A 10181-nucleotide genomic window follows, 5' to 3' on the forward strand; every position below is an offset into this window, starting at 1 on the left:
AAGAGGATTCTGAACAATATTTTGCACAGAATCAATCTCTGAACACCAGCTAAAGATACATCCTTAGCTCGCAAACCTCTGGAGTTGATGTTAGCCAGTCACCAAGAGCTTTATACATTTTCCAAACATAAAAGTCCTCGGCCATTCATGAATGCCACAGTTGGAACGGGTGCCCTTGGCTGTGCCTGTAGGGTCCAGACACATTTCTGCAGGGTCACCCTGGTGTTCTCTTCTACTAGGAAGCTACAAAAACAAACAAAAAAATAAAATAAAATAAACCCTCAACTGCCCTATCCAACCAGAGCCCAAGAGAAATCAGATTAGACCTGTTCACGAACATGCTATGTCCTCTTCCCACCCTTCCTCCCCTCTGCCGCGTTGTCATGGAAATCTGGACTGATGAAAGCCCTTAAGGTACTGAATCCCTCCATGTGTTTGCATTCACATAACACTGAGAGTGGGGAGTAGCAGGAAGACAGGGAGCAACAAACATGGTGCAGGGTTCTACATGAAGCTAAGGATAAAATTAAGTAGAAATCTGGGGAGTTCTTTAAAAAACCCGCCTAAGGCAACGAAAACTTAGAATCCGGTTTAGAATCAAGGGAAGAAACAGGCCCAGAATGGTCTAGGTAGGTACTGGCTTATCAAGGGGACCTGGCAATTAAAGACCTGAGGCTAGCCCTGGCCTGGTGGTTCAGATGGTTGGAGCATCTAGTACACCAAAAAGGTGGTGGGTTCAGGGATCAAGCGTGCAGTTGGGATATGTGCCCTTGACTGGAATCAGTCCACGGGCCAGCACTCTATCCACTGAGCCAAACTGGCTAGGGTTCCATATGTTTTTCTTTTTGGTTTGTTTGTTTTTCCTTCCCTCTCCCTTTCCTCTTTCTCTGGAAATCAGTAAAAACATATCCTCTGATGAGGATTAAAAAAGAAGATTAAAAAAGAATTTGAGACCAGAATTTCACCCCAAAGCTAACGTTCATTTCCCATGACTATATTTTACCTCTTCCTCCAATGAAAGCCGAGTCCCTGGAATATCTGGGCGCTATTAGCCTGTCTTTATGCCTGAAGTCCTGTGGAAGAGTACAGTGGTCCCCTTAGGCACAGGGGATAAGTTCCAAGACTCCCAGTAGATATGGGAAAACACAGATAGTACCAAGCCCTGAATATATATATATACTATTTTTTCCCCCTACAAATACATACCTTTTCACGGAAAGAAAGCACTTGCCTTTGGCATAGCCAAATTGTCAGCATCCTTACTCTTGCGCTTTGGGGCCGTTATTGAGTAAAACGAGGGCTCCTAGAACAGGGGCACGGGGTACCGAGACCCTCCATCCACCAAGACGGCTACCACGTGACTGACAGGCAACAGGAGGAGCCAGGAAAAGGGACGATTCACATCAGGCGGATGGTCTGAGACTTTGTCACACTGCTCCGAAGGAGATGAGATCTAAAGTTTATGAACTGTTTACTTCTGCAATCTCCCACTTCATGTTTTCGGACAGAAGTTGAGTGCGGGTCACTGAAATCAGGGGCAGCCACGCCGTGGGGATCAGGAGGACTATGGCATGAATTCCCTCCCGGAACCTTGTTTTCAGCTCATCTAATTCTTAAGTTAAACACCTTTGGGAAGGGGATTATGATAAATCCATGAAGGTGGATTTGCTCCTCGGGTGTGAAGCGGTGAGTAGGTTCATTCTCAGAGCCCTATGGAGCTGAAATGACAGGAAACCAAGTCCCAGGCGACGTCAGAGAAGAAGACTGGGGCGGTCCTGACTGAGATGCTGCCATAAGGCTCTCTGGGCATGTGTCCCTGGTCCCTTAAGGTGCCATCATCAGAGCTCAAACCAATGGCTACGGTGTGCGGGCCTGCCTGAGGTTAGGTCTGAAGCAGCAAGGACACCTAAGGGGAAATCCACTGAAGAGTAGCCACAGACCCAGGCCAATCGAGGGTCAGAGTCTACCCGAAAGGCCCAGGTGCGTTAGCTAAAGGATAAGGGACAGGTGTCCAGGCAGGAGAAAAGCAGGCCAATGACAAGGGTTTGGGACAGGCAAAGCAGCAGATACCCCTGGGCCAGTCGATCAGAGAGTGCCCCACAGGTCAAGACGTCAGAAAGACGCAATGCCAGCAAAGAATCTGGAAATGGGCAGGCGCCCACTGTGGAGAACAGAACTTCTACCAAGCCAGGGACCCTTCAGAGGCCCCATATTTGGATTTCCAATGGCTCCTAGAGAGTGGGAAGCCATGAGGCCATGATCAGAAGCAGCCCTGTGGAGGGGCCAGGCTTCCTAAAAGAGGAGTGACACCTGCTTCCCATTTCAACTTAACACAAGCCCCGGCTCTTTGGCCGCTGCTGGGGCCTTAGATTTAGAACCTGAGGACAGAGGAACGAAAGAGAGGGATTTCTTCTCCAACAGAGAAAATAAGGCAGAAAACAATCTCTCTGGCACACCCTTCAGAAAATAACTTTGGAGGGGATGGTTTCTGTTGTAACATTTCACAGCCAGTTTCCGGGCCTGAAAAACAGTGAGAATGCTGCCTTCAGGGTAGGTCCTCCCGGGGCTACGGATGGACTTGCAGTGACTCATCAAACAACCGCCCTAAAGCAGAAAACCCTGTAAACCCGGTGAGGCAACATTTTTAGAGAGAGATTGGAATCCGGTTTTCAAGCAAGGCATTAAGAGGCTCTGTGGATACTTCCAAATCGGGAGTCTGAGACCTGCCAACCGTGCCAACGGGCTAGCAGGGCTTCTCCCAGCCGGGCCGCTCTCAGCCGTGCTCAGGGACACGGCCACTGGAGGGGTCCTGCCCCCAAGTATGGCCTGGGTCAGGAGGTTCACGGAAGACACAGCCACACCAGGACACTCTCCAAGGGAAGCCACTGCTTTGTCTCATGCAAAAAGTTGACTCAAGTCTTTTCTCCCCAGACAAGGGAGGGAATCCTGAAATAGAACCAATGCGTTTCTCAGAACCAAGCAAAGTCCCTGGAGTGTCAGGCTGCCAGAAAGACTCCCTAGCGCTGCGTCAGGTCCTCCTAAAGGGCCCCCGGCGGCCCCTGCAGCGGTATTAGCTGAGCTTTTCCCTAGGGTCTTCCTTCATTCCAATTCAGGCTGCCCGGAAATCAGGAGCGCTAACCTAGGAAAGAACCACGGGGAATGTCTTCTTTGGTCCCAGGGATATAAAACCAAAGTAACTTGCCGAAACCGGTTTGGCTCAGGGGATAGAGCATCGGCCTGCGGACTGAAGGGTCCCAGGTTCGATTCCGGTCAAGGGCATGTACATTGGTTGCAGGCACATCCCCGCTGGGGGTGTGTGCAGGAGGCAGCTGGTCAATGTTTCTCTCTCATCGACGTTTCTAGCTCTCTGTCCCTCTCCCTTCCTCTCTGTAGAAAAAATCAATAAAATATATATATAAAAAGTCAATAAAACATATTTTTTAAAAGTAATAATAAAAATAATAATAATAAAAATAAAACCAAAGTAACTTACCAAATCCTAAGGGATGCTAATGAGCTTTAAAAATCCCACGCTAATCAACATGCACAAACACAAAGCTCTCCCCCACCTCTTACCCCAAGAGCAGGTTGAGGAATTTTCCTTGTGACTCTCTAACAGTTCTACAGGTGCCCAGACATCAAGTGGGAAAGGACTGACGGGAAGAAGGAATGAAAAGGAGGTGGTCATAGCAGCCCCACCAACGGCCTGTGTAAGGGATTGGAATCTGTGGCCCACTTTAACCCACACTGCAAACTACACACCCACAGCTATTGCTAACCCTCTGACAAACAGAGACGCAGGTAGGTAGAGGGCTGATATGCAGACATTGAAGTTCTCCACTCCTGTGTAGAACAGATTCTTGTTTTCCACTGACTGCTACACCAAATGAATGACTTTCTCTTTAATTCGGAGCAAATCTCTCCGATCCACAGTTGCATGTGTGCACAGCAAGTCTCCCTGGCTTCTCTGAGAGACGGAAAAGCTCAGCTCTCGTGCAGTCAGGAGAACGTGTATAGGAGGACATATCAAATTATTCCATTTCTGCCCAAGTCAGATGGCTTCCCCCCTTTTTTGTCTACCAAACTCTTCCTCAGCATAGGAGACCCTGCTTAAATTTGTCCTTCCTGTGACACGTTCTCAGCTTCCTCCAGCTCCTTCCCAGTTCTCTGGTCACACTGTGATGCTATCTCCTATGATGACATGCTTTGTAACGTAACTGTTTAAGACAAGCTCACACATTTTTGGTAGGAAGGTCATTTGGTACAACCTCTTTTGGAGAACATTTTGGAAATGCTATGAAAATGAAAAGTCACGTGCCTTTGAACAATACACCAACCCCTCTGTCAGGACTTTCTGTAGATTTATTCACCAAGTAAGCAACAAGACTGTTATAACAAAATAATGGAAACAATCTAAATGCTAGCTAATGTAGGTCTGATTAAATAAATACAATAGAATACCATGCGGTTGTTCAAAAAGAACTAGGAAACTCTCTTTGTACTGATACCTAAACATTTTCCCCCAAATTCCTGTAATTTGATAGAGAATCTCCCCCACACATACAGCTTTACTGAAGTATGATTGACAAATTTATAGAGAATCTTGACTTTGCTCACATCAGCCCACTGAAAGTGCCAAGTGCATATCTCTTTCTCTCTCTCTCTCTCTCTCTCTCTCATTATGCTTTGCGCTGACCACAAGTGGGCGGCATGGAACTAAGGAAGGCCCCCGCCGGCAGCTGGGGAAGGGAAGCCCTGGCTGGCAGCTGGCAGCCACTAGGGACCCTGCCTGTGCACAGATTTTGTGCACTGGGCCTCTAGTGTACATATAAAATTAAAACAAAATAAATTTGTATGCATTTTTCTTCTGTTAATCTGTTTTTTTTCCCCTCAGTTTAATTCACAGGACCCAGACATTGAACCTAGGAAGGTAGAGGAAATATTTTCCTCCCTTATAGAGGCGTGTCAGAAAAACTAGTTACTAGTCACAGTGAAGTCAAGCAGTGGGAATGTTAACACCAAAGGGAGGGGACCCCCACGACTTTCAGAAGTAGCGCTGGTGGACAGTGCCTCCCGTCTTTGCTCCTTTATGGCGAAGCTACAAGATGTACCCAACCACAGTCTCCCTCACCTTCTTCCAGACAGAGACTTCATTATGTATCAAGACTCTTTATGTGTGTCATGCATAAAAAGTTTAGTTGCTATGCCGGTACAAAGAAATAAAAGATTATTCTATTCTCGGAAAGTATCTAATAGTCTAATACAGACCTATTGAAAGAAGGGTGATACAAAGCCAATATGAAAAATACAATTGCGGCCGGGACCGGTTTGGCTCAGTGGATAGAGCGTCGGCCTGAGGACTGAAAGGTCCCAGGTTCGATTGCGGGCAAGGGCATGTACCTTGGTTGCGGACACATCCCCAGTGGGGCATGTGCAAGAGGCAGCTGATCGATGATTCTCTCTCATCGATGTTTCTAACTCTCTATCCCTCTCTCTTCCTCTCTGTGAAAAATCAATAAAATATATTTAAAAAAAAGAAAAAGAAAAAGAAAAATACAATTGCGTAAGTTAATAAGGATGGCTGCCCCACAAAACCTCGTCCGATCTTAACAGAATCCTCACAGGTTTCTCTGAGCAAAATGCAGTGACTCCAGTTAAGGCTTGTGTTCCATTCCTGGGTCAAACCAACCACTTCCTACCTTTGAGACCTCAAATAGTTTTCTATTAGGATCTCCCTTTTAGGGAAGCTAAGATAATCAAATGAGATGGGGCATTTAAAGTTCCTGGCGCAATTCCTGACACTTAGGAATAAATGTTAACTATTACCACCACCACCACCACCACCACCACCATCATCATCATCATCATCCTGTCATTTTCAAGGCATTTCTCAAACTTTATAATGGAGCACCTCTGACATTTATCTATTAAGAGGGGGAGAAAAATATATGAAAGTTCAGATGGTTTTGGAGGAAGACCTCTTCCCTCTCAGCGGTGTTATATAAGCAGCATATGTGTGACACCCTTGAATTTTCTTTTGTACTGTGTATACAAAACAACCCAAAACATTGCCATTTGCCTCTTCAATGTCCCGCAAATTTATTTTCAGAAGACACGTGAAATATTTATGCCGCTTTACTTCCACCATCAAAATCAATACTTCCAGCTACAGTGGAGGGTCATCAAAGCTGCTTTGAATGCAAGGACTGTAGCCACATCTCATTCAATAGCCCTTGGCCCATTTTACATCAAGTCTCAGAATAAAGTCTCTTTAAAAAAAAAAAAAAAAAAAAAGGCTTTGTAGAACATAAGTCGTTTTCTCCACTCCAACAAGCAGGACCGGTTCACCCTAATTTAACTGCAAGGCTCCAGAGGGAGGCTGAAGGGAGCAGAAATGCCACACGTGTGTAAAACAGGAGAAGATACAGAGGAGTCCATAAGGAATGCGATAAACCACAAAACTGTGACACGTTTTAGCAGAGGGAGTACCATAGTGACACATCTAACAATTAGAGACCTGCCTGGGGTGGCCAGCAGTGAATAAAAACACCACTAAACAAGGGAAGGTGAAAATGTGACAGAATTGATTTTTCAAGCAGAAGGTAGGTGATACTGTGCAGGGGTCCTCAAACTTTTTAAAGTGGGGGCCAGATCACGGTCCCTCAGAGAGCTGGAGGACCGGACTATATGAACTACTAATTCCTACTGTAACACCTCAGCTGCGCTCACTGCCCAAAAAACCTGGCGGGCCAGATCAGACTCCTCTGCGGGCCGCATGTGGCCCGCGGGCCGTAGTTTGAAGATCCCTGCTAGAGCATAAAGGAAACATGGCAGTTGACAGCAAGGCTCTTAAAATGGAATCTGATTCTGTCCTGCTAATAACTGTTTGTATCTTCTGTTTCCAATGAAATGGATTTGAAAAAGAAAAAAAAAGAAGAAAAAAAAAAACCTGGGTAAAAACAGCGGTTATCACCAGATGATAAGTGGGGATGGTTTTTATATATTTATTATTTTCTGAAGGTTTAATAATAAAAATATTACTTTTATTTTTAACTAGAAGATTTTTTTTAAACAAAATGGACAAATCAGCCACTCACTTGTAGGAACAACCTAAAACTAATCTGTGCATATGTAAACCTCTCCCATTAGACTCAACACTCTCATGAGTGAGAACCTATTTCATTGTTCCTTAGAATCCTAGTGTCTAGCACCGAACTTACGTACATTAAGAAGTGCTTTTGGCAAATGAATTTTGATTACGGACAAAACCCCAAACAAGGTGACCCCTGGTGTAGCCTTAGGAAGGAAATTAAGAAAATGAAAAAGGAATTAAGTGGCAGGGCTTTCCCACAAGCAGCTGACCAGCATTGGTCTGGGCAGCCTCCTTTGACTGGACCCCCTTATAGGGTATTGCCAATCAACCTGATAGATATTTTAGCCCACGTGATAAAAAGCTTAATGTTCCTTATTCCCAAAACTTTCCAATAAGTCCTTTGTCCTCTCTCACCTAGCTGTCCTCTTCTCATATTGCCGATGAACTGAGCCACGCTGTTCCGCCCGGTTCTTGCTTTGCAGAATGCTAGAGTAGGGGTGTCGAACTCAATCAGAGAAGGGGCCAAAATCTAAAATCCAGCCTAAATCGCGGGCCGAATGGTTTACTGAACAGTCATAAACTGACAATGTCATAAACTGACAGCGGAGTGCAGTGATGACAGCGCGGTGCGGGCCACATTGCAAGGCCTGGCGGGCTGCATTTGGCCCGCGGGCCTTGTGTTTGACACATGTGTGCTAGAGGGACCCTATTTCTATGGTGACCTTATTTGAGTTTGGATGTCATTTATAAATGTGTGAGGAATCCCAGCTGTCTCTCAACAACGGTCATTTTCAACCATTTGCTTTCTGGTTTGCTGAAGAGGTGAAAGCAGTGATGCTAGACAACAAAAAAATGATTCCTGGGAGTTTATCCCCAACTGGGAACACTATGGTCCTTAAACCACACCCATGTGTGCATAAGTCCACACTCGTGCGCACACACATACACATCACATCCCATGTCCCTCCAGCTGCAGCAAAGACATCACTTCATGTCTGAAGACATTAAAAAAAAAAAAAAACACCCTCATGAATAGCTTCTCAAGACATTCTTTAAAATAAAGTACAGTACTTTATTTGGCTATCAAATAATAACTATGCTTTGTTGAATACTTATGGTCATGATTCACATCTGAGTTTAGAAAGCGGCCACCTCCTCCATATTTACTTAAAATGCAGATTCCTCATCAGATTCCACATCTAAAGAATCACAGAGCCCAATTCTCACAGCAGCGCCAAAGTCCCAGCAGCTTTCTCCACACCCGCCCACCGAAATTTAAGTCTCCAGTGAACCACCATTCCACATATGTGAGTATGTACACCATTTTCAAATCAAATGACTTGACACTAACCATGCATGTGGGCAAAGAAAGAAAACTTAATAATCGTGCAAGTTCTAGCACTTCACTAAAGTTTACCAAAAAAAAAAAAATCAAGGAAAAATTAATCACTGAAACTCTATGCCTTGCAACAGAGGTTACTTTGAAATGTAAATGGATATTTTTTCTACCGAAGTTCCATGAGATGGGGAGGGGGGGAAAAAAACCTGAGTAGGTCAGGGCCATTAATTTTCTGTTTCCTGCGTTCCCCATAATCACTTACTACCAAATGAACGTGGGAAAGTGTGTTAAGCAGAACTGATCTGAAATACACCAGACCCTTCCTTTTAAATTCTCTTTTCTCCCTATCGCAGAAAATATTCTAAAGTAAAAAAAAAAAAAAAAAAAAAGAACCAGGACGATGGGCCAAGAAAACGGCGTTGAGGGATTTAGTAATCTCGCCCTCTCCGGTGCAGAAGGCCAAACCACGGGGGCAGCGGAGGGAAGGACTGGCGCTGCACGATAAAGTGACACTTCCCGGAGTTAACGCCGAGATTCCTCTGCCGCAGCCGCGATGGTTCTCGCCGTGAACTGGAGCACAAGCCTCCTAAGTGTGTGTGTGTGTGTGTGTGTGTGTGTGTGTGTGTTTCCCCCCAAGATCAATTTCAAACGCTGTTCCTTTCAAAAGTCCCGAAGGAGCCTCGCTCACGCACCCCACCCTGCAAGCAGCGCACTTCCTGTTCTCTCGGGCCGGTCAAGAACTCTAACTTGACAGTGACACACACTGAAAAAAAAAAAAAAAAAGGAAGTGGCGACAAGCCCAATTTCAAGACATTTACTTAATTTCTTTTTTTTTTTTTTTTAGAGACCAATAGCCCTGTCCACCAGGAAAGTTTCCATGGGGCGAAGCCATCACACCCGCTTGGAAGTCGCAGAGAATGTCCACGTTGTAAAACCGAGGGCGACAGCACTTTTTTAAAAAAATACACTTAAAAAAAAAATCTTCGAAATCCTCTTGCTCTGCAAAAAAAAAAAAAAAAAAAAAAAAAAAAAAAAAAAAAAAACACGATTCCTCCTCTTTAGCGAACGCAAACTCCCCTCCCGGTGGGTCGGACCCGGGGAGCGAGGCTCCGGGCCGGGTCCGCGCCGGGTCCGCGCTGCCCAGCGGCAGAGAACGCTCGCCGGGCACCGGGGCGGCCAGGGGGCCCGGCCGGCGCCTCCCTTACCTGGTTTGACCGGTTTGGGTGGCGGCTTCGCCATCTCGCTTCCTGGAGCAGCTGATCCTCAAGACGACGACGCACGAAAAGCCCAGCGAACGCGCCCCGCCACCAGCCGGCTCTCCTCCGGGAAGCCCGAGGTCCTGGGTTCTGCCCGGTGCGCAGCGGTGCGCCCTGGAGGACCCGCACCAACGCTCTATCCACTGAGCCACCTGGGCTGCGGGACCAGCGGACGCAGGCACAGGGGCTCCCGGCGCAGTCCCCGCCCCGCCCCGCGGCCGCCCAGCCGTCCGGAGCGCGCGCCCGGCCGACGAGGAAGTGGCCGCCGCCTCGCCGAGCGCTGATTGGCTCCCCGGCCGGCGGCGGCGCGGGCGGCGCGGGGGCGCGGGCGGCGCGGGGGCGCGGACGGCGGCGGCGGCGGGGGCGCGGGCGGCGGCGGGGGCGCGGGCGGCGGCGGGGGCGCGGGCGGCGGCGGGGGCGCGGGCGGCGGCGGGGGCGCGGGCGGCGGCGGGGGCGCGGGCGGCGGCGCGGGCGCGGGCGGCGGCGCGGGCGC

At 47.6% G+C, this 10181-nt stretch overlaps 1 protein-coding gene across 2 annotated transcripts in view; it reads right to left on the bottom strand.

The window, feature by feature from the left end:
- Positions 1-9946, bottom strand: part of OSTF1 (osteoclast stimulating factor 1) — a 55391-nt gene extending 45445 nt beyond the window's left edge. Inside the window, exon 1 of one of the 2 annotated variants that reach the window (XM_084899442.1) lies at positions 9638-9946. In XM_084899442.1, coding sequence (XP_084755568.1) covers positions 9638-9671 — 34 coding nt within the window. In that variant the 5' untranslated portion in view covers positions 9672-9946. The remainder of the gene's footprint in view (positions 1-9637) is intronic. The other variant, XM_084899443.1, reaches the window with a different exon arrangement.
- Positions 9947-10181: the final 235 nt, after the last annotated feature.

This window comes from Pipistrellus hanaki (genome assembly GCF_964339955.1).
Source record: "Pipistrellus hanaki genome assembly, chromosome: 11".
NCBI classification, from domain to species: domain Eukaryota; kingdom Metazoa; phylum Chordata; class Mammalia; order Chiroptera; family Vespertilionidae; genus Pipistrellus; species Pipistrellus hanaki.